This window comes from Salvelinus namaycush, chromosome 16, assembly GCF_016432855.1.
Source record: "Salvelinus namaycush isolate Seneca chromosome 16, SaNama_1.0, whole genome shotgun sequence".
Taxonomy (NCBI): Eukaryota; Metazoa; Chordata; class Actinopteri; order Salmoniformes; family Salmonidae; genus Salvelinus; species Salvelinus namaycush.
In genome coordinates, this window is record NC_052322.1 from 19538914 (window position 1) to 19562964 (window position 24051).

The following is a 24051-nucleotide window of genomic DNA, read 5'->3' on the forward strand; positions in this document are numbered from 1 at the left end:
CAAATGGTGAAGCGCAATTCATCAATCCAGAGAACGTGTTTCCACTGGTCCAGAGTCCTATGGCAGCAAGCTTTGCACAACTCCAGCTGACGCTTGGCATTGCACATGGTGATCTTAGACTTGTGTGCGGCTGCTCGGCCATGGAAACCCTTTTCATGAAGCTCCCGATGAACACTTCTTGTGCTGATGTTGCTTCCAGAGGCAGTTTTAGAACTCGGTAGAGAGTGTTGCAACCGAGGACAGACGGCTCTAGCGACTCCTTGTGGTGGGCCGGTCGCCTGCAAGCTGACTTCACATACACTGCTGCCATCTAGTGGCCAAAATCTAAATTGCCCCTGGGCTGGAATTTATGGCCTTATGGCCTTTCTCTTGCATTTCAAAGTTGATGTTACAAAAAAAAAAAAAATGTGTATTATCTTTTACCATATCTAATGTGTTATATTCTCCTACATTAATTTCACATTTCCACAAACGTCAAGTGTTTCCTTTCAAATGGTATCAAGAATTTGCATATCCTTGCTTCAGGTCCTGAGCTACAGGTTGTTTGATTTGGGTATGTCATTTTAGGAATAAATGTTTTAAAAAGGGTCCGATCCTTAAAAGGTCAAGGCTTACCTGTTAATTGAAATGCATTCCAGGTGACTGCCTCATGAAGCTTGTTGAGAGAATGCCAAGAGTATGCACAGCTGTCATCAAGGCAAAGGGTGGCTACCTTTATAGTTTTGATGTATTCACTATTATTCTACAATGTAGAAAATAGTAAAAATAAAGAAAAACCCATGAATGGGTAGGTGTGTCTAAGCTTTTGACTGGTACTGTACATACATACATACATACATACATACATACATACATACATACATACATACATACATACATACATACATACATACATACATACATACATACATACATACATACATACATACATACATACATACATACATACACTGAGTATACAAAACATTAAACATGACAGACTGACCAGGTGATTTCAGGTGAAAGCTAGCATCCCTTATTGATGTCACCTGTTTAACCTACTTCAAATGAGTGTAGATGAAGGGGAAGAGACAGGTTAAAAATGATTTTTAAGCCTTGAGACAATTGAGACATGGATTGTGTATGTGTGCCATTCAGAGAGTGAATGGGCAAGACAAAATATTTAAGTTCCTTTGAATGGGTCGCTGCTGGGTTTTTCACGTTCAACTGTTTCCCTTGTGTATCAAGAATGGTCCACCATCCAAAGGATATCCAGTCAACTTGACACAACCGTGGGAAGTATTGGAGTCAACATGGGCCAGCATCTCCGGGGAACGCTTTCGATACCTTGTAGTCCATACCCGAGGAATTGAGGTTGTTCTTAGGGCAAAAGGGGGTGCAACTCAATATTAGGTAGGTGGTCCTAATGTTTTGTGGAACGCTTCTGACATCGTTTAGAGTCCCTTCCCCGACAAATTGAAGTTGTTGTGCGGGGGGGGGGGGGGGGGGGGCTTAACTTAAATTATGTGAATTTGTGCATGTAGCCTACCCCAACAACAACATTTTAAAATGAATAAAGATTTCGTCCATTAACAACAAAAAAGTCGACAACACAATAAAGATTAAAAGATTGAGGCTATTCACAGAAAGTATTTCAAAGGTGCTTGACCCACTTACTAGGGCAGACATTTTAAACAATCATTGCTAACCTTGAGCGTGGGTTGTGAATCACACTTTATAAAAAATATTTTCAAATATTAATTGAGCAACATTTTGAAATGTAATATTTTAGTCCATTGATCCAGGTGGATTTCTCTCTCAGAAGAGAGTGCCCTTGAAGGCATGTTCGGAGTCCAATCTCTAATCTTGTCCAGTCATTGTTCATTCCCCACATTATTCACACAGCACCCCAGTTGGTATAAGTACTAGCAGGTACTAGTGTCCTTTCCGGGGAGTGTACTTGTACAGAAACATGAGACGGGCCATTCTGGCTTGGACAAGGCTACTTACCCGTGGTTATGTTAGTGTTTAGGAATAGGTCACCATCATAAAGGGCACTTGGTGTTACAGAAGTCTCCTGACTGAAACAGGTTGAAGACATTTACCAGTGGGAACATGATGGCAGAGCCCAGCAGAGAGCCTGTCTGTGCCGCTGCTCCACACCACACCAGGGCGCTGTGGCTCTCATCTCTGAAGATGACACCCACCATCACCTTGACATATGACAGTATCCCTGTGAAGAAGACCCACGACAGCACCTGAGGGTTACAAGGTAACATTATCAGCAATGTTCCCTCAAAAAAAATTCATCACAAAGCAAATTTCAGGTCTGCTGAGCGCAAACTTGAAGGTTGTGAAATTTCTGTGCAACTTCCGGCACACATTTACTGTGAACACACAGGCTGTACCCGCTTTAAGTTGATGTTGTACAAACAGTCCAGTTCAAAGGGAATGGCACAGATCCATATATGGCAATTGTCAATTTGCATACAGGCCTACTTCAGCTCTGATTGGTTATGGCGCACCGGTCTGTGTAGAGTACATGCCTGAGTCCTGCCTGGCAATGCAATAGAATCCTAACTCTACAACAAAATCTCTTGTATAGTTTGTTTTGCATACTAAGTCTTGCATAGTTCGTTTTGTTTCGGTATGTTGCAGTTGAAGTTCACATCCACTACAAAACTATGCTATTTGCCTACGGAGCAGCAAGAGGAACTACCCCCCCTAACTTCAGGCTATGCTCAAACCCTACACCCCAACCCGAGTACTACGTTCTGCCACCTACGGGACGGCAGCTCCCGCTCATCCCAGTCAAAGCTCTTCTCTGTCCTGACACCCCAAAAGTGGAACCAGCTTCCCCCTGAAGCTAGGACAGCAGAGTCCCTGCCCATTTTACAAAAACATCTGAAACCCTACCTCTTCAAAGAGTATCTTAAATAATCCCACATTAGCTCCCCCAAACAAAAACAAGTGCCTTTTATGAACTAATACTCGCACTTGACTTCTCCCCTCCTACTCGCACTGACTCTGCTGATAGCTACTTTATTGAGGAAAAATTGACTTATTATGACTGAGATATGTGGTTGTCCCACCTAGCTATCTTAAGAGAAGTCTCTCTGGATAAAAGCGTCTGCTAAATTACTAAATTGTAAATGTTATCTCGGTATATAGTTATTGTAGATCATTGGTATTCCAGAAAAGAAAAGGTGATAGCATCTTCCAAACATGACAGCAACAACTTTGTCACTATTCCTTTTCTGCAATAACAAGGATCAATGAACTGACAGAGAGCCAACCTTTTCTTAGAAAGTGTCTCTGGACTGAGACCTACAGTATCTCTACTGGTGGAGGTGTGTTACTCACTATGATGGCTTCTCCTAGTGCGGAGCCTTGTAGTAGTGGACATGGACTCATGGTGGCCATTGCCATGTTGTATCCTCCAAAGACTGATCCAATGAGACACAGTACACCCAGGAGCACTAGTGACCTAAACAGAGACTCAGAACAGGAACTGGTTAGGTACCTGTATCTGAAGTAAAGACATTCTAGATAACCGCAGAGATAGTGAGGGAAAGCTGAATTACTTTATCATATACTAGTATATACCATATTTTTACCTTAGCATGCTGTAAAATGTGTCAACCTTTAACAGTGGAAAGCTATTTCAACCATAATAATAGAACAACCATTTAGAGAGTTACTGAGGCTATTTGAGGTTTTACCTTTTAGGAAAAAACATGGCGACTATACAGGCCACTGGGTTGGCACAGGATGCCAGAGCAGCAGACAGGTGATATGCCAGGTTACCGTAGGGCATACAGGAGTATGTCTGCACCGAGGTCAAGAGGCCGTTAGTCGCCCCATTCACCCAGACCACCATGAAATAGATAAAAGTTAACTGAAAAACAGAGTGGCCGGATTTAACCAGCTGTGGCCTGGCCTGACCTGATTCCTCACTGTGGTGTTTTGGGTTTGAGTTCTCCCCTTCAGTCACTGCTCCATGGTTGTCTAGTCCGGAGCAGACTGACGCCACTGTGTCAGTGTCTGGAACCAAGTTCTCTGTGGACAGTTCAAAGGTACGTGGGAGCCTGTTTAGTGCAGAGAATGCTGCCAGGCTGATGCACATCATGGCCGCCAGGAAGAAGAAAAACACCTCGGTGGAGAAGTTGGGTGGTAGAAACTGGGTCTGGACAATGTACATATCCTCTTCAGTGAGGTTACCAGAGGACTGAGTGGCATTCACACACTTGGCCATGCCGACGCCCTGGCCGAGAGCCACCAGACCAGGGATAAAGCCACTCAGGCCCTCTCCAATGAAGTAGGTGGTGATGTAGTGGGCTGGCAGCTGCATCATGAAGGGCAGGAAGGTGACAGAGGAGGTGCAGTCCACCAAGGCCAGGAAGAAGGTGAGGATAAAGAAGGCTGTGCTCCGAGATGCCGCCGCCACCACTGTGGTCTCATCCCAGGAGAACGCCAGAAGTATACAGGCCAAGACACCTATAGACAACACACTGTAGATGACAGCTCTTTCCTTCAGACGGCCCGGACACAGCTTGTGCATGAGAGTGACCAGCAGAGGCCCCAGGTTGGCGAGCTGGATAATAACGGTCAGGTAAGATGGTAGTTCCCAGCCCTCGGGGAGAGTGTTAACGATGAGGGGGAGCTCCACCCACAGGCCATTGACAGCCACCCAGGAGCCCAGGCCGAAGCAGCAGGCCAGCACATGGATCCGCAGAGACATGGCTTTATTGTTGCTGGTCCCAGTCAGGTCAGGTGAAGTAGTCTTCTGGAGGAACTTCTGATCTGAAGTGAAGATCTCTCTGAACAGTTTCAACCCGGCCAGCCTTCAGAGCCTAGAAAGAGAGGAAATATCGAGATACCAGTAATACTGAAAGACATTGCTGCTAAAACGATCAAATTAGATTAAGGGTCAAATGACTAAGGACAATAATTATGCTAGTAAAAGTATTACATGTTAGTATTGTAGTACCAAATCTCTCTGAAAGGATCTATCAACTGGTAGGCATTGACCTATAGCCTGGACCATCAATAATGATTAACCAAGAGCAAATATCACATTGTTATTGTGTGCTTACCAAATCTTTTCTTAGTTATTGAAAGTGCATTCCTACTGTCATTGGAATTTGATCTTTAACTTTTAACCAAACAGCTTTTTACTGTGCTGTTTTACACTGTAACTTTAGTCATACAGGGTGAAGCAACCTGTTATAAGCAGATCTAGTTAAACACTGATGCTCTCGGCTGTGTTTAGACAGGTAGCCCAATTCTGATCTTTTAATTCACCAAATTGGTATTTTGAGGGCAAATAGAGAATACAACAGGCAAATAGAGAATACAACAAAATATAAACCAGTGTAATAATGTAACACTTTTATTAAACGCTACATATAGCCAGATATTTCTCTGAGAAATATCTAATGTGAAAATATCTGATGTGATTGGTCAAAAGACCAATAGGTGGAAAAAATATCATAATTGGGCAGCCTGTGTAAAGCAGCCTCTGTGTGCCCTATATTTTATGCACAGGGTGTTGCTCAAGGGTGCAAATGTCACACTTCACACTTTGAAATTACTGGTTTAGTTATTTAGTTACACTGATTGGCTCAAAGTCAATGACATCTACCTAACTGTGGAGCTGGAGTAGTGATTATCAGATGTATTGTATTTTAAATGAATACACAGATGAGACCATTGAGGAGACCATGAAACCTTGAGACAATACTAGCAATATAACAGATAAGTATTTCAGTCTACTCTACACAGTCACATGTCAACCAGCTGAAGTAATTTTCCCTTCCCTAACACATGGTCTAGAAATACAACATGCCACAAGGCAGTGGGGGCCAGCCTGGCCAGCCGGATGCCTGATGACCACCTAGATCACACAGGACACACAATTCAACTCGTGACACTGACACTCCAAACCTTGAACTGGCTCAAGCTGCTGAACATCACACACAGTTCCCAAAGTGGCAAATGTTTCATTGTTGAACTAGAAATTGTATCCGTTTCATATCAACCATTGTCTGTTAAGATGCATCTATACGTAATTCAGAATGACTATATATTCTTGAGACTCATAAGCATAATTTGCACCATGCTATTCTTGGTCGTGGCTTTTTAGCCACTGGTGCTATTAGCCTTTGCATTTTCACATGACCACCTATACCCAAAACTCTGTATTAAAACGTTTACTTCGACCGGATCCTGGAACTCAAGTCTCTTCTTTTACCTTTACAAAGTCAACTTTGCTACTGCACAATTCGGTCTACATGGCTCGTTTCCTATCTCTGCTAGTGAAAAATCAGACAGGCGTTTAGCTTTTACACAATTTCATGATGTTGGGCCTAACAAATTAGACAATGTCAGAGCCAATACCATCACATTCTGTGTATCTACCTGGCCTCCAAAGCCCAGATGTGTTACATTAATTCACACAAAGAATATTTTAAAGTGAAGGGAGTGCAAGAATGTTAACTTCATATTGATCACTATTATTCTTGTCAGAGGAATAGATCATCAGAATCTACCTGAAAAAGGCCTCCTTTACAATATATGAAATTGATACACTTAAGCTTTCATTATTGTTCCATTGCTTGACTTTAGGGCACAATACATTTTTTAAACAACTCATAGGAATCAAGCAGATAAAAAATTGTACTCACAGGTTTCTTGAGCCACTGGGTGGATGCCCTATTGAGGAATCCAACTTCCTCCCTCTCATCCCATATATAGAGATTTTTTGGGACAATGTGACCGGCTTCCTCTCTCCTTCACACGCAGGCTGGAGGATAAACTAGGAAACTAGTGCCTTGTGGGTAGTTCAGAGTCCAGTCCAGCAGTCAGCTCCACCGTGTAAGATTAAACTCAACTGTGTCCTTTTTAAGTCTGTGCAACAGTCATAAAGTCAGACATAGTAGAGATGGGACATCCCCTTCCTCCGCCTGCCCAGCCCCGTGAGACTAATGGGAGACCTAAGGTCCCTTTTCTCATTCCACAATTACAGTTAATTTGGGAAAGTATTCTGACCCTTTCACTTTTTCCACATTTTGTTACATTACAGCCTTATTCTAAAATTGATTCAATAGTTTTTTTTACCCCCTCATCAATCTACACACAATACCCCTTAATGACAAAGCAAAACAGGTATATACATTTAACCAAATGTATTACAAATAAAAAACAGAAATATTACATTTACATATGTAAGTATTCAGACCTTTTACTCAGTACTTTGTTGAAGCACCTTAGGCAGCGATTACAGCCTCAAGTCTTCTTGGGTATTATGCTACAAGCTTGGAACACCTGTATCAGGCCAAAGAGTTGAATATTGGTTCTCATGGACTGAGTACTTTAGGTGCCTTTGGCAAACTCCAAGCGGGCTGTCATGTGCCTTTTACTGAGGAGTGGCTTCCGTCTGGTCACTCTACCATAAAGGCCTGATTGGTGGAGTGCTGCAGAGATTATTGTTTTTCTAGAAGGTTATCCCATCTTCACAGAGGAACTCTGGAGCTCTGTCACAGTGATCATTGGGTTCTTGGCCATCTCCCTGAACAAGGCCCTCCCCCCTCGATTGCTCAGTTTGGCCGGGCAGCCAGCTCTAGGAAGAGTCTTGATGGTTCCAAACTTCTTCCATTTAAGAATGATGGAGGCCACTGTGTTCTTGGGGACCTTCAATGCTGCAGAAATGTTTTGGTACCCTTCCCCAGATCTGTGCCTCGACACAATCCTGTCTCGGAGCTCAACGGACAATTCCTTCGACCTCATGGCTTGGGTTTTGCTCTGACATGCACTTCTTCTTTGGTATAATGGCGTTCATAACAATTATATGTGCATTCTACCACCTACTGTACAGGTGGGTAATGAGGATCCAAAAAGATAAAAAAATACAAGGTCAAAATATAAATTCCAAACAAACCATCAGTAATGAAATGTTAAACTAAATCAGCCTGCTTTTCTGTTTTAATCAGGTCCTTACACAGGCTCAGAAGGATCCTGTGAGGGCGGGACATTTCCTGGCGACAGTAGTCCTTGCAGTGCTTCTGCTGGTAAGTCTTGGAGGCCCAAAAACTTCTCGGCTGCAGATACAATTATGTCCATCTTCTTGGACACTTGTGCAGTACAATTAAAAACTGTGGCTATAAATGCTACAAAATCCACCATCTTCACAATAAGTGTATCCAGATCACTTGAGTGACGTATTGGTGGAGCCATATCTTCTTCAGAACTGTGGCCTCTTGCCCCTTCAACGCTCTTCACCGCCTCCACAGAGGAGATTTGCTGTACAGCCCTGATGCTTGACCCCTCAACCTCTTTCATCCTAACAGGTCACTCAGGGAATTCAGAAATATGATCCCCACCACAGTTACAACATTTAACATTTACATAACGTATTCCTTCCGTCTGCAAACACTTGACACATGGTCAAACTTTTTACACTTCTTGCATTGCATCGGGTTTTACTGCATATCTTATATATTCAAACTTCACATAGGGTGGAAAAATGCTCATCAAACATAAATAATACAGATACACTTTGCTCTTTTTTCCCCCATTCTCCATACGTCAAGCGACATGCATAAACTACATCTGGATTTTTTTGCCTAAGATATTGACCCACAATGCACGCTCCTTTTGCTCTTTAGATACACACGATATCAACACCATACAACTCCTGGTTACTTTGACTGCATCCACTTTTCCCAACGCCTTCTTACCATCCTCGTGACTTGAAAAGGGTTTCCCAAATAAACATCCTTAACCAAAAATCGTACAACAAGAAAGATCCATCAGACTCATTTTCCACAACAATTTTAGCCCTTTTTGTTCCATTCTTGGACTAAACTGTTGTCCACTCATCTTTCTCGCTAACTGTACTTGCCCTGCTTTCAGCTTCAAAATACCCCTTTAATGACAAAACGAACAGGTTTTTAGAAATGTTTGCAAATTTATTAAAAATAAAAACAAAAATACCTTATTTACATAAGTATTTAGACCCTTTGCTATGAGATTCGAAACTGAGCTCAGGTGCATCCTGTTTTTATTGATCATCCTTGAGATGTTTCTACAACTTGGGAGTCCACCTATGGTAAATTAAATTGATTGGGCATGATTTGGAAAGGCACACAGTTGACAGTGTACTCCAGTGTAAATTGCAATAACTTCACCACTATTGGCCTATTTATTGCCTTACCTCCTTACTTCATTTGCACACACTATATACAGATTTTCTATTGTGTTATTGATTGTACGTTTGTTTATCCCATGTGTAACTCTGTTGTTTTTGTCGCACTGCTTTGCTTTATCTTGGCCAGGTCGCAGTTGTAAATGAGAACTTGTTCTCAACTGGCCTACCTGGTTAAATAAAGGTTAAATAAAATAAATTTAAAAAAGTTTGGAACCACCAAGACTCTTCCTAGAGCTGGCCTCACCGGCCAAACTGAGCAATCGGGGGAGAAGGGCCTTGGTCAGGGAGGTGACCAAGATCCCGATGGTCACTCTGACAGAGCTCCTCTGTGGAGTTGGGAGAACCTTCTAGAAGGACAATCATCTCTGCAGCACTCCACCAATCAGGCCATTATGGTAGAGTGGCCAGACGGAAGCCACTCCTCAGTAAAAGGCACAGCAGCCCACTTGGAGTTTGCCAAAGGCACCTAAAGTACTCAGGCCATGAGAACCAATATTCAACTCTTTGGCCTGAATACCAAGCGTCACGTCTGCAGGAAACCTGGCACGATCCCTAAAATGAATCATGGAGGTGGCAGCATCATGCTGTGGGGATGTTCTTCAGCTGTGAGGACTTGGAGACTAGTCAGGATTGAGGAAAAGATTAATGGAGCAAAGTACAGAGAGATCCTTGAAATCCTGAGTGCTCTGGAGCAGGTTTTCAGACTTGGGCGAAGGTTCACCTTCCAACCGGACAACGAGCACACAGTCAAGACAATGCAGGAGTAGTTTCGGGACAAGTCTCTGAATGTCTTTGAGTGGCCCACCCAGAGACCGGACTTGAACCCGATCTAACATCTCTGGAGACCTAAAAATAGCTGTGCAGCGACACTCCTCATCCAACCTACCAGAGCTTGAGAGCATCTGCAGAGAAGAATGGGAGAAACTCCCCAAATACAAGTGTGCCAAGCTTGTAGCGTCATACCCAAGAAGACTCGAAGCTGTAATCACTGCCAAAGGTGCTTCAACAAAGTACTGAGTCAAGTGTCTGAATACTTATGTACTGTAAATATATTTCAGTGTTTTATTTTTAATACATTTGCTAACATTTCTGAAAACTTGTTTTTACTGTCATTATGGACTATTGTGTGTAGATTGAGGGGATAAAAACTATTTAATCCATTTTAGAATAAGGCTGTAACGTAACAAAATATGGAAAAAGTCAAGGGGTCTGAATACTTTCTGAATGCAACGTAAGCCATTTTACAATTTGCACAAGGGGAACTATGTCCACAGAATTTTAAATGCTGAACTTAAGGTAATAGGACTGCACCCTTTTGATGTATACTATTTCCTCCGATCCCACTTCAAGAGGAGCATATTTGTAATATTGTACTTTATAAAATCAAACTAGCCACCACCATTACTGAGAGAAATAGTCAGAAAACTGGTCACACTGAGATTTACTGCATGTTAGGTAAGCTCACTCAAAGGGAACAAACGTAAACACTATACATAAGATCATGTACAGACAAAGATAGTGTAAAAGTACAATCACTGTAGTTTCATAACCCATACTAACAGTGTATGAATTACCTTAAACCCAATGACTCTAGTAAGCTAAGACAAACATGGGAAATGGCTGCAGGTGGTTAGAACCATAGGACTCTAGACACTATACACAAGTGTGAAGGCATGATGCAAGATTTATGGGGGAAGAAAACAACTGGTCAATTCTACTCTCCTATAACTAAGGACCGAAAGAGGTAGCTAATTCAAGTTTTCTGCTGTATGAACCCTATCAGCTGGCAAATTTTATTATATTGAGTTTATACACCCAATAACACTTATGAATTAAAACATTACTGGGTATGGGAGGCGTAATATCAGTGGTTGTCATGGCCACACAAGTGTTGACCAAAGTGACAGCATGAAGGCCTTACTACTTCAGGCATCTTGCCATAAGCTGCTGCAGTCACATGCATTTCCAGTGGATATGGTAAATAGATTGCTATACTATATACAAACATGCACAAAGCCCAGAAAAACACTAAATATTTTCACATTTGTTGAGTCAAGCTCTCTAAATCAATGGGGAGGTAAGGTAATTGACTGGTTGGATTATGTTTAGAACCTGATAAGAAAATGTATCTCAGTTATATTTGGCACTGAACATCCACAAATACTCGCATAATTGGTGAATTATAAACAAGTAAGGACTGGCTGGGGTTCTTTCTCTATTACAAAAAGGCAGCACACAAAATGTACACTCAAGATTATTTATGTTATTGTACAATCTGCATTTATAACAAATAATAAAAAAAAAAAGATTAAGATGTACAGTATTCGAATGATCAGGTCTGGTGTGGACCGATGACTCCGCCTGCCTAGTCTTCTTTAGGCCAACCAGAGCTCCAGTGATGGAAGAGGGGAGGGGCCAGGGCCTAGGAATGGCGCATACAGAAGTGATTGCATGTTCGTGTATGTCTGCATACGCTTTCGCACACATGTATGTTCCTATGTCTATGTGTTTATGTACACGTGCATACATGTACATCCCTATATCTGTGTGTGTGTGTGTGTGTGTGTGTGTGTGTACGCTTGAGTGTTGGCAGGCACCTGAATGAAAAAAGGAGGGAGGTGGTAGATGGGGTGAAAGGATGACTGAAAACAAAAGAGGGGGAAAAGGAGGAGAGTAGTAACATGGGTTCAGTTGGTGTAGATCTGTCCCTCTGGTGGCTGGGGGAGCTTCATGTTCTCCTTGCACATCATGAGTCGTCTGAGCTCCTGCAGGACCACACGGATGCTGTATGAGTTCTGCCACTTGGCCAGCGCAGACACTGCTCGTGTGTCAACCTGCAGGACAGGGAACAAGGAGAGAGAAACATTGTCACACCTCAATTACACTCTCACATCAATCAGGTTTTTAATGGGTGTAAAATGCAGATAGTGCCTTTCGGAAAGTATTCAGACCCCTTGACTGTTCCCACATTTTGTTACGTTACAGCCTTATTCTAAAATGTATTAAATAGTTTATTTCCCCTCATCAATCTACACACAATACACCATAACGTTAAAGTGAAACCAGCATGAAATTTTTGCCAATGTATACTAAATAAAAAACAGAACTACCTTATTTACATAAGTATTCAGAACCTTTGCTATGAGACTCGAAGTTGAGCTTAAGTGCATCCTGTTTCCATTGATCATCCTTGAGATGTTCCTACAACTTGATTGGAGTCCACCTGTGGTAAATTCAATTGATTGGACATTATTTGGAAAGGCACACATCTGTCTATATAACGTCCCACTTGACAGTGCATGTCAGAGCAAAAACCAAGCCACGAGGTCGAAAAAAATTGTCCGTAGAGCTCTGAGACAGGATTGTGTCAAGGCACAGATCTGGGGAAGGGTACAAAAAAAAAAAACTTCAGCATCGAAGGTCCCCAAGAACACAGTGGCCTCCATCATTCTTAAATGGAAGTTTGGAAGCACCAAGACTGTGCAATCAGGGGACAAGGGCCTTGGATCAGGAAGGTGATCAAGAACCCGATGGTCACTCTGACAGAGCTCCTCTGTGGAGATGGGAGAACCTTCTAGAAGAACAGCCATCTCTGCAGCAATCCATCAATCAGGCCTTTATGGTAGAGTGGCCAGATGGAAGCCACTCAGTAAAAGGCACATTACAGCCCGCTTGGAGTTTGCCAAAAGGCACCTAAAGACTCCCAGACCATGACAAACATGATTCTCTGGTCTGATGAAACCAAGATTCAACTCTTTGGCCTGAATGCCAAGCATCATGCCTGGATGAAAACCTTCCCTAAGGTGAAGAATAGTGGTGGCAGTATCATGCTGTGGGGATGTTTTTCAGCGGCAGGGACTGGGAGACCAGTCAGGATTGAGGGAAATATGAACGGAGCAAAGTACAGAGACATCTTTGATGAAAGCCCCAGTCTGCTCTGGAGCGGGTTAAAGTTCACCTTCCAACAGGACAACGACCCTAAGCACACAGCCAAGACAATGCAGGAGTGGCTTCAGGACAAGTCTCTAAATGTCCGGAAGCCAGAGCACGTACTTGGCCCAGTCAGAGCCTGAACTTGATCGAATATCTCTGGAGAGACCTGAAAATAGCTGTGCAGCAACACTCCCCATCCAACCTGACAGAGCTTGAGAGCATCTGCAGAGAAGAATGGGAGAAACTCACCAAATATAGATGTGCCAAGCTTGTAGCATCATACACAATAAGACAATGCTTTCAAAGGTGCTTCAACAAAGTACTGAGTAAAGAGTCTGAAAACTTAAGTAAATGTCATATTTTGTTTATACACTGCTCAAAAAAATAAAAGGGAACACTTAAACAACACAATGTAACTCCAAGTCAATCACACTTCTGTGAAATCAAACTGTCCAATTAGGAAGCAACACTGATTGACAATAAATTTCACATGCTGTTGTGCAAATGGAATAGACAAAAGGTGGAAATTATAGGCAATTAGCAAGACACCCCCAAAAAAGGAGTGATTCTGCAGGTGGTGACCACAGACAACTTCTCAGTTCCTATGCTTCCTGGCTGATGTTTTGGTCACTTTTGAATGCTGGCGGTGCTCTCACTCTAGTGGTAGCATGAGACGGAGTCTACAACCCACACAAGTGGCTCAGGTAGTGCAGTTCATCCAGGATGGCACATCAATGCGAGCTGTGGCAAAAAGGTTTGCTGTGTCTGTCAGCGTAGTGTCCAGAGCATGGAGGCGCTACCAGGAGACAGGCCAGTACATCAGGAGACGTGGAGGAGGCCGTAGGAGGGCAACAACCCAGCAGCAGGACCGCTACCTCCGCCTTTGTGCCAGGAGGTGCACTGCCAGAGCCCTGCAAAATGACCTCCAGCAGGCCACAAATGTGCATGTGTCTGCACAAACGGTCAGAAACAGACTCCATGAGGGTGGTATGAGGGCCCGACGTCCACAGGTGGGGGTTGTGCTTACAGCCCAGCACCGTGCAGGATGTTTGGCATTTGCCAGAGAACACCAAGATTGGCAAATTCGCCACTGGCGCCCTGTGCTCTTCACAGATGAAAGCAGGTTCACACTGAGCACATGAGCACATGTGACAGACGTGACAGAGTCTGGAGACGCCGTGGAGAACGTTCTGCTGCCTGCAACATCCTCCAGCATGACCGGTTTGGCGGTGGGTCAGTCATGGTGTGGGGTGGCATTTCTTTGTGGGGCCGCACAGCCCTCCATGTGCTCGCCAGAGGTAGCCTGACTGCCATTAGGTACCGAGATGAGATCCTCAGACCCCTTGTGAGACCATATGCTGACACATGCACATTTGTGGCCTGCTGGAGGTCATTTTGCAGGGCTCTGGCAGTGCACCTCCTGGCACAAAGGCGGAGGTAGCGGTCCTGCTGCTGGGTTGTTGCCCTCCTACGGCCTCCTCCACGTCTCCTGATGTACTGGCCTGTCTCCTGGTAGCGCCTCCATGCTCTGGACACTACGCTGACAGACACAGCAAACCTTTTTGCCACAGCTCGCATTGATGTGCCATCCTGGATGAACTGCACTACCTGAGCCACTTGTGTGGGTTGTAGACTCCGTCTCATGCTACCACTAGAGTGAGAGCACCGCCAGCATTCAAAAGTGACCAAAACATCAGCCAGGAAGCATAGGAACTGAGAAGTGGTCTGTGGTCACCACCTGCAGAATCACTCCTTTTTTGGGGGTGTCTTGCTAATTGCCTATAATTTCCACCTTTTGTCTATTCCATTTGCACAACAGCATGTGAAATTTATTGTCAATCAGTGTTGCTTCCTAAGTGGACAGTTTGATTTCATAGAAGTGTGATTGACTTGGAGTTACATTGTGTTGTTTAAGTGTTCCCTTTATTTTTTTGAGCAGTGTATATAAACTCAGCAAAAAAAGAAACTGCCCTTTATCAGGACCCTGTCTTTCAAAGATAATTCGTAAAAATCCAAATAACTTCACAGATCTTCATTGTAAAGGGTTTAAACACTGTTTCCCATGCTTGTTCAATGAACCATAAACAATTAATGAACATGCACCTGTAGAACGGTCGTTAAGACACTAACAGCTTACAGACGTTAGGCAATTAAGGTCACAGTTATGAAAACTTAGGACACCGCAGGCCATTCTACACCAAAAGAAAGATGCCCAGGGTCCCTTCTCATCTGTGTGAACGTGCCTTAGGCATGCTGCAAGGAAGCATGAGGACTGCAGATGTGGCCAAGGCAATAATTTGCAATGTCCGTACATAATCACTAGTTTACTACACATAGCTGATGATATTACTAGTTTAACTAGCTTGTCCTGCGTTGCAAATAATCAATGCGGTGCCTGTTAATTTATCATTGAATCACAGCCTACTTCGACAAACGGGTGATGATTTAACAAACGCATTCGCGAAAAAAGCACTGACGTTGCACCAATGTACCTAACCATAAACATCAATGCCTTTCTTGAAATCAATACACAAGTATATATTTTTTTAAACCTGCATATTTAGTTAAGAAATTCATGTTAGCAGGCAGTATTAACTAGGGAAATTGTGTCACTTCTCTTGCGTTCTGTGCAAGCAGAGTCAGGGTATAGGCAGCAGTTTGGGCCGCCTGGCTCGTTGCGAACTGTGTGAAGACCATTTATTCCTAACAAAGACTAATTAATTTGCCTGAATTTTACATAATTATGACGTAACAATGAAGGTTGTGCAATGTAACAGCAATATTTAGACTTATGGATGCCACCCGTTCAATAAAATACAGAACGGTTCCGTATTTCACTGAAAGAATAAACGTTTTGTTTTCAAAATGATTGTTTCTGGATTTGACCATATTAATGACCTAAGGCTCGTATTTCTGTGTGTTTATTATATTATAATTAATTCTATGATTTGATAGAGTAGTCTGACTGAGCGGTGGTAGGCAGCAGCAGGCTCGTAAGCATTCATTCAAACAGCACTTTCCTGCGTTTGCCAGCAGATCTTCGCAATTGAAGCACAGCTCTGTTTATGACTTAAAGCCTATCAACTCCCGAGATTAGGCTGGCAAAACTAATGCGCCTATAAGAACATCCAATAGTCAAAGGTATATGAAATACAAATGGTATAGAGAGAAAACGTCATAATTCCTATAATAACTACAAATCTAAAACCTCTTAACAGGGGAATTTTGAAGACTCATGTTAAAAGGAACCACCAGCTTTCATACGTTCTTATGTTCTGAGCAAGGAACTTAAACGTTAGCTTTTTTACATGGCACATATTGCACTTTTACTTTCTCCAACACTGTTTTTGCATTATTTAAACCAAATTGAACATGTTTCATAATTTATTTGAGACTAAATATATTTTATTTATGTATTATATTAAGTTAAAATCAAAGTGTTCATTCAGTTTTGTTGTAGTTGTCATTATTACAAATATATATATTTTTTTTAATTGGCAGATTAATCTGTATCTGCTTTTTTTGGTGCTCCAATAATCGGTATCGGCATTGAAAAATCAGTCGGTCGACCTCTAACGCATTGCAGTACTTAATGCAGCTGGTGGCCACACCAGATACTGACTGTTACTTTTGATTTTGACCACCCTTTGTTCAGTGACACATTATTCCATTTCTGTTAGTCACATGTCTGTGGAACTTGTTCAGTTTACGTCTGTTGTTGAATCTTGAGATGTTCATAAAAATACTTACACATGTTAAGTCTGCTGGAAATAAACGCCGTTGACAGTGAGAGGACGTTTCTTTTTTTTGCTGAGTTGATAAATTAAACATTTCTAAAAACCTGTTCTTGCTTTGTCATTATGGGTTACTGTTTCTAGGTTGATAATGGGAAAAAATGATTTAATACATTTTAGAGTAAGGCTGTAACTTAAAATGTGGAAAAAGTCAAGGGGTCTGAATACTTTCCCAAAGCCACTGTAAGTCTACTTCAATGCAACCTATGGAATAGCCTATCCTGCAGAACCTACATTATATATGATCATGTATAACTATATTTAGTAAAGATCAAGCAAAGTACTGTCGTCTGAAATGGCAATGGACTCTTATTGCATGTGACATTTCCTGTCTGTAATGTGACCTAAACTTAGTAGGCATTTGTATTTATTATGGATCCCCATTAGCAGCTGCCAAGGCAGCAGTTAATTATGCTGGACCCTAGGAAAAGTGAGGCAGATATAATTAAAAACATTACATTTCACAACACATTAAGTGTGCCCCCTCAGGCCACTACTCTACTACCACATATCTACAACAAAATCCATGTGTATGTTATGTGTACCAGTCATCCAACTGCATGTTAGCTCTGCACTAAACTCCATCTTATTATAGCAGCCAGGGGCAATTTAAATCAGTCATTCACTTCAATTAACATAACCAAATCTTCAAACATATGTCAAAAAATATCTACAACACAAAGGAGACATTTTCCAACATCTTCCTTCACAAATTGAAACATTTTGCAGGATTTACAGCATTTTATTAAACAGCAAAAAAGGCCAGCCACACAGGTTTACTTACCACGCCATTGGAGTTGTGCACACCATTCAAGTTGATCTTTGTCACAAATCTGACAAACGGTGGTGCCTCTGGATATCTGGGACCACATTCAACCTTCAGACTGTACATCCTATTTTCATAGATTGTCTGAAAAATGACATACAACACACATCAGTGATCATGGCAGGCCAGACAAAGGTTCCTGATAGCATGTTATACAGAACGTCTACATTAGGAAACAGTGGCCACCTCCAGGAACAAACTCTAGTCCCTACTCCGTAGAAGCTTGTGAAGAACTGAGAGGATTGGATAGATTTAGCATTATGGTTAAAACTCCACCTTGCTCTTTGATATTCTAGGTGGAATTTTTTCCATATTGCTTACATCTGTCCAAACCTCTCAGATTGCCACAAGTGCCTAGTGTGGTCAGCACTAGGAGTTGTTTCTGGACAAGGCCAGGGAACCAAACTTGGTGGAAGCCTGTGGATCAGAGTAGCCTACTCACCCTAGGAGGGCCAATGATCATCCCTCTCCATCTTGTCAGGGTCATGTCCTCATCATCTTCCAATCCCCAGCTCACTGTCCCATCCCCCACACCTTTCTGACCTTCTTCCAGCTCTTCAAGCAGCCGGAAGTTACGAGGAACCTTAACGCCTGTTAGTGTGAGAGTCAAGCACAGAAAACAGAAATGATTGAAAGACAAAACAAAAACAGTACACATCCCGATTAGGTTCAATATACACTGAGAATACCAAACATTAGGTACACCTTCCTAATATTGCGTTGCACCCCGGCCCTTTGTTCTCAGAACAGCCTCAATTCTTTGGGGCATGGACTCTACAAACTGTCGAAAGCATTAAACAGGCATATTGGTGAGCCTGGCACCTACTACCATACCCGTTCAAAAGCTCTGAAACATTTTGACTTGCCATTCACCGTCAACAGCACACATACACAATCCATGTCTCAATTATATCAAGGCTAAACATGTTTTAATCCTTTAAATCGGTCTCCTCCCCTTCATCAATAAAAGATAGCTTCCACCTGGATTCACCTGGTCAGTCTATGGTGTTCTTAATGTTTTGTATACTCAATGCATTTGTCAGTTACCCACCAAGGCAAGCTTTTCGATTCTTCTATAGTGCCCTTTGAACTGTTATTGCAGCACGTGCCAGGTTTTGTCTGGTTTTTGTTGATTGCAAGCCATACAAGACGAGCGATAGGCTAACCTTGACTGCAAAACAGGTCGAGTGGGTCAGACCACCTCAAGCTGTACCAAAACAGTTCACCTGTGCCTAGTTGCCACTGACATTGGTAACGTCATCTGTCAATCACACCTGTACCTGGTCCATTGACCAAGTGTCTGGTAGTAGCCAATATGAGGCTGCTATGCAGATTCTGCTTCCTACTAGTCGAGTCCCTTTAAGCAGCTCCAGAGAACAGCTGTTTTTCATAACCATCTGAACTACACTCAACAGCTGTCCATAAACCTGTAGATAGGCCTACAGAAGTTAGTAAGAATTTTGCATTAGACAAGTTATGAATATAGTAGTGATGGGATGATTGATACCGGCACTCCAATGCAGTTTTCAAAGCACTACTGATCCGACAACGTACCGATGCTCGTTCCAAAGTAACATTATGACGTGATCAATGACGTCCTTAGCTTTGTTTGATCACATGGTTTTTCAAACCTTGTGTTGCAAACTGTGACATCCCACGCATTTAAAGCTGCTTTCAAACATCGACCACTACGGGACACCGTACTTACAATGTTAGGATTTTTTCATGTAGCATCACCTGAACAGTAGTTCAGCAGGTGGAGTCGGGGTCCAGAACACTCAGATGACAGGGAATGGGGTTGAAACCCGGTGGAGGCATATTATTCTGTGGATCTTTTTATGTGACCACACATTCTGCACATTTCTGTTTAAACAATTAGTTGTATTGAGTAAAGTATAAGCTTCTGTCTTAAGCAGGGGTTGGAACTGGTCCAGTTCCAAAGTGATCTATACTGTCCAGGAAAAGAACAGTTATTTTAAAAGCATGGGAACCGGTTAATAACTAGAGACGCACAATATAAAAATCGGGAAAGCATATCGGAATCAGGCGATATTAGCTAAAAATGCCTACATCGGCCCAAAGTCAAGTTCAATGCTGATGTCAAAAACCGATGTCAAAGCTGACGTGCATACCTATATAACGTAGGTAGATGACGTACCGATGCCAAGAAAAATACAGCGCTCCATTTTCAACACAGAATTCCTAACCTAGCTCACAATGTCTGCTGTGTGGATCTATTTTGAGGTTCCAAAGGAAGATACCAGAGGGGAGAAAGTGAAGTCTTTCAATACCACAAACCTAAATTACTCATTTGAAAGTGCATCACCCCCAGACGTTCAGCGACTACTTAGAACAAAAGCAGAAAAAAAACTAGGCGCACACTTCCAACAACTAAACAAGTTCAAGTCAAGAAGTCATTTGAAAGAGTAAGAAATTTTCAGAGAGACAACTCAGGCGAAATCCATTAAAAACGCCAAGAAAATAGAATTCATTGCCCTTAACAATCAACCGTTATCTGTTGTGGATGATGTTGGCTTTTGCCAACTGGTCGAGCCCCGGTACACACTACCAAGTAGGCACTATTTTCAGATGTTACCCTACCGGAGTTACACAGTATTGTTGAAACGCACATCCACGAGCTACTTGCTATGGGCGTCACTGCTATTAGCTTCCCGATTGACATTTGGACCAGCAATGTCAGCCCCATGAGCATGCTGAGTCTGACAGCACAGTGGGTCGACAAGGATTCCGTACTGAGGAAAGCTATATTTCATGCTCAAGAATGTTCTGCAATTTCAATGGCATTTGAGAACATGTTTGATACAAACACACTCCTAGATCCATTCAAACAACTGACTCGAGAAATAATCTCATCAACTGCGTCTGCAGCAGACGTGATACCCTTGGTCATGGCATTGAAACGCCTGCTCAACAAAACTGGCGACACAGACCGTGGGGTTAAAACTTGCAAAGGTACTCTACTAGAGGTTGTGAACAAGCGATTCGGTGGCATTCTCTCTGAGCCTCTTTAATGTGTCACCACCATGCTCGATGCTAGGTACAAGGACTGATACTTCGCTGCAGACAAGAAAGTGTCCTTTAACAAATTACAAAAACACTATTTCTTGTGTTTCAACATTTTGTAGCCAATTTATTTTTTACTTACCTAAAATTGTCCACCTCACGGTTCAGCTGTCAGAGATTTGAGCACTAAATGCATAGGCTTAGGGGTTTACTGTAGGACTTTAAAATAAAATATATATAAAGAAGTTAGAGATGCTTAAGCCTAGCCCCGTAGAGAGCGATATGCCGGCGGCATGCTATGACACCGACATGCATTTCTTATAAAGGCGTACAGAAGGAGGCTAATTCGTTAATTTTCTATCTGAATATTTTGTATACAGATAAGCATTATATTTCAATTCTAGGAGTAACTTTGGTAGGCCTAAAACATTCTTTGTCATCTCAAGTTCAAACGTTGTAGTCAGTTGGAACGCCACTGGCACTGCCTTGGGCTCCCGAGTGGCACAGCGTTCTAAGGCACAGCATCTCAGTGCTAGAGGCGTCACTACAGACACAAATCCAGGCTGTATCACAACCGTCCGTGATTGGGAGTCCCATAGGGGGCCACACAATTGGCCCAGCGTCGTCCAGGTTTGGCCGGTTTGTGAATGAAGGAAGATAACGATGTGCTCTGAGATGCACTGAGTGATAGCACAGTAATGCGCACTTAAGGTATGAGCTCTACCGGCATTTAAAGCGCACTTCCGGGTTTTCCGATCACGAGTAAATCTGATTACAAGTATCAAGAAACGGACACGTTTACGAATGAGTATGACGAGATCGACACACCCCTAGTGATTCAGAAATAAGGGAGAGATTTTTAATTAGAAGAATGGATTATCCTTTTCAATGCAAATTAAAGATACTATAGTTATCACGTTTCACATTGGATTTATTAACTACAAAAAGTTAAGATGTGTTTTCATTGAATTCTGGTGCCACTCTGCAAAAAGGTACATGGGGAAATAATTTCAGTTTCAACTCCCGATCTTAAGCATGCTAAATAATGACCAAAATTACATTTTTGACAGCAAAAAAAAGGGGATTCACAGCTAAAAATTGGAAGCATGATAAAGGTGCAAACCTGCAATGGTAACTCAGTGTAGGCTATGAAGACTCGCAACTAACCGCTGCACATGGCGATTTGACGAATAGTGGAAAAAACGTATATATAAAACATCAAACGCTGATTTTCATTACTGACCAGCAGCTGTCACTAATGTGCATTGTGTTAAAAGCTCAGAGTAATTAACATTTTCAGCACAATTTGGTGAAAGCCCCAAAGACTTCAGAAAGCCTCAGTTTCCCATCACTAGAGTATACCACAGGGGAAACAGTACATCAATGGGATTGATTAGTGGGTTACTCGTGACTCCTTGCTGAACTGTATCCACTAAGTTTAGTCATTGTTATATTATTGGGTGCAGAGGTGAGCAATACCTCAGGGCAGATTTAGTGGGTAGACCCATTGACACTGAGGTTCTAGAAATGTACTGCTAAATTCCTAGTCATAGCTATCTGGTAATGTGGCATTTAACTTCCATTTTACAAATTACAGCATTTCTGCTTATATTGTTTTTGGTAATAAAAACGGATTGTTAGTGTATAATTAAGCTAATCAGATACGTGTAACATTTATAGAGACCACTCAGCATCAATTACCCCACTATCACTACCCAACCAAAGTTAGTAAAACCCCTGACTATTTTGGGTTCATAATTGATTATTAACTAGGCGTGCGTATATATATATATATATAGCTAGCTAATTCAATTTGTAACGTTACTGGCCCGTAAAGCAATCCGAAGAAATATGTGGGTAGACAATTCTTACTAACGTTTGCTAGCCATTTCAGTTCATAGGCCAAAACGGGTCTGGCCTAAATTCTGATGAGTGAGCTAACGTTTGCTAGCTGATTGATGCCATCATAGTTAACTAGAAAGCCTATTTCTACATACAATGTAATATAGCCATATTTCCAACATAACTTAAGATAGGTAGCTAACTACTACAAGTCAATGTGACTGACAAGTTAGCTAAAATTACCTCACGAAATCACTGACAAATCGTGTCGTTCAGGCTAACGCGTGCTGAAACCGTTCATATATAGTTAGTCAACTACCTCAAGACAACTCAGCCAGTTCGACCTACTCCTGCGACTAGCGAATAATGAGCTAGCTTGTAGCTTTCTTACTAATGACGTTCTGGATGTGGAAGCTAATGTGAGCAGCTAACTAGTTTGCAACACGAACTAGAGTGGTTAGCAAACGTTAGCTAGTTACAGGCTAAAAACAACGCCTGATGAATGACGCGGCAATTGATCAGTCGACACAGGTTGGCGAGTTATTTTGCCATGTTAAATGAGTTAGATTTAGCGTTAAATGTATGGGTAACTATGTATGGATAGGTTCCAACGGAATTTGACATGTCCTGTTAGCTTCAATTCACTATGGCAATGGAAATTACAAGACAAAAAAACCTTGTCAGCTGGCAGATACCAGGTGTTAGCTTGCTAATTTCGCTAGCTATTAGCTATGTATAGCAATGTTTTGAAAAAAGAAGCAATACTTGAGCATTTCTGTAAGATATATTGCAACATGGAACGCTTGTACACTTCATCAACAAACGTTTATTGACTGTTACATGGAATAAGTAATGTGGTAGTTGTTTATTTATCTGAATAATTTACCTGATCCGGCGGCGACCGCCATCTTGTCGCTTAGTAGCGGGAGCGCACACGTAACCATGGTTGGTTAAAGGGGAGCGGAGAGATGGGAACGCGCTTGCTCGAGATTTACCCACCCCCAATACTAACGCAACGAAAGAGGCGTTTTTTAAATTTTATTTACAGACAATGGTAGTTCATTTGACAATGGCATATATTTCAAAAATAATAAGCTAATAGCAGAGGAAGAGGTGAAGCGAGAGAGATAACTGTATTTTCCAGCAGGTAGCGTTTTTTCGCTCACCAAGCAAGGAGTTTTTGTATAGAGCCCCACAGTGGAGGTATCATAATACTATAAAACCTAGAGGTCAAACAAGGAAATGGTTCCAATCGTTTTTCTACCATAATTTTTTCCCACAGGGACTTTTAGAAATACTTCAAATAAGGGCTGTGTTTCATGTAGGCTTATCCTGGTGTGACGTTTTGATAACCAGGTAAATCTCTTTTGGACAAGGTAACTTTTATCAATATATTCATCTCTATTTACTTGCAGATTTGAACATTCTACTTAGCATCAAAGTAG

General features: G+C 42.1%; 2 protein-coding genes across 4 annotated transcripts; both read right to left on the bottom strand.

The window, feature by feature from the left end:
- Positions 1-1695: 1695 nt before the first annotated feature.
- Positions 1696-6854, bottom strand: LOC120061126 (solute carrier family 52, riboflavin transporter, member 3-A-like). 3 transcript variants are annotated; one of them, XM_039010685.1, is made up of 4 exons: positions 6666-6854; positions 3702-4832; positions 3343-3466; positions 1696-2237 (listed from the first exon to the last, which is right to left on the bottom strand). In XM_039010685.1, the coding sequence occupies exons 2-4, from the start codon at positions 4718-4720 to the stop codon at positions 2025-2027; spliced, it is 1356 nt and encodes a 451-aa protein (XP_038866613.1). In that variant the 5' UTR covers positions 4721-4832; positions 6666-6854; the 3' UTR covers positions 1696-2024. The 3 variants fall into 3 exon arrangements, with proteins under 3 accessions (XP_038866613.1, XP_038866614.1, XP_038866615.1); XM_039010686.1 differs by lacking the exon at positions 6666-6854 and adding an exon at positions 4952-5005; XM_039010687.1 differs by having other exon boundaries at positions 2084-2212.
- Positions 6855-10611: 3757 nt separating this feature from the next.
- Positions 10612-23617, bottom strand: LOC120061129 (ubiquitin-conjugating enzyme E2 variant 1). Its single transcript, XM_039010689.1, has 4 exons — positions 23493-23617; positions 18183-18331; positions 17699-17824; positions 10612-12021 (listed from the first exon to the last, which is right to left on the bottom strand). Exons 1-4 carry the CDS (start codon positions 23548-23550, stop codon positions 11875-11877), a joined length of 480 nt encoding a protein of 159 aa, XP_038866617.1. The 5' UTR covers positions 23551-23617; the 3' UTR covers positions 10612-11874.
- Positions 23618-24051: the final 434 nt, after the last annotated feature.

Coding starts and splice junctions, on each gene's coding strand:
- LOC120061126 (XM_039010685.1), bottom strand. CDS start 4,720: ATGTCTCTGCGGATCCATGTGCTGGCCTGCTGCTTCGGCCTGGGCTCC. Junction 3,467..3,701: donor GCCATGTTTTTTCCTAAAAG/GTAAAACCTCAA, acceptor GTCTCTGTTTAG/GTCACTAGTGCTCCTGGGTG. Junction 2,238..3,342: donor CACTAGGAGAAGCCATCATA/GTGAGTAACACA, acceptor TGTAACCCTCAG/GTGCTGTCGTGGGTCTTCTT.
- LOC120061129 (XM_039010689.1), bottom strand. CDS start 23,550: ATGGTTACGTGTGCGCTCCCGCTACTAAGCGACAAGATGGCGGTCGCC. Junction 17,825..18,182: donor TGATCATTGGCCCTCCTAGG/GTGAGTAGGCTA, acceptor GTCATTTTTCAG/ACAATCTATGAAAATAGGAT. Junction 12,022..17,698: donor TGCACAACTCCAATGGCGTG/GTAAGTAAACCT, acceptor CCTGTCCTGCAG/GTTGACACACGAGCAGTGTC.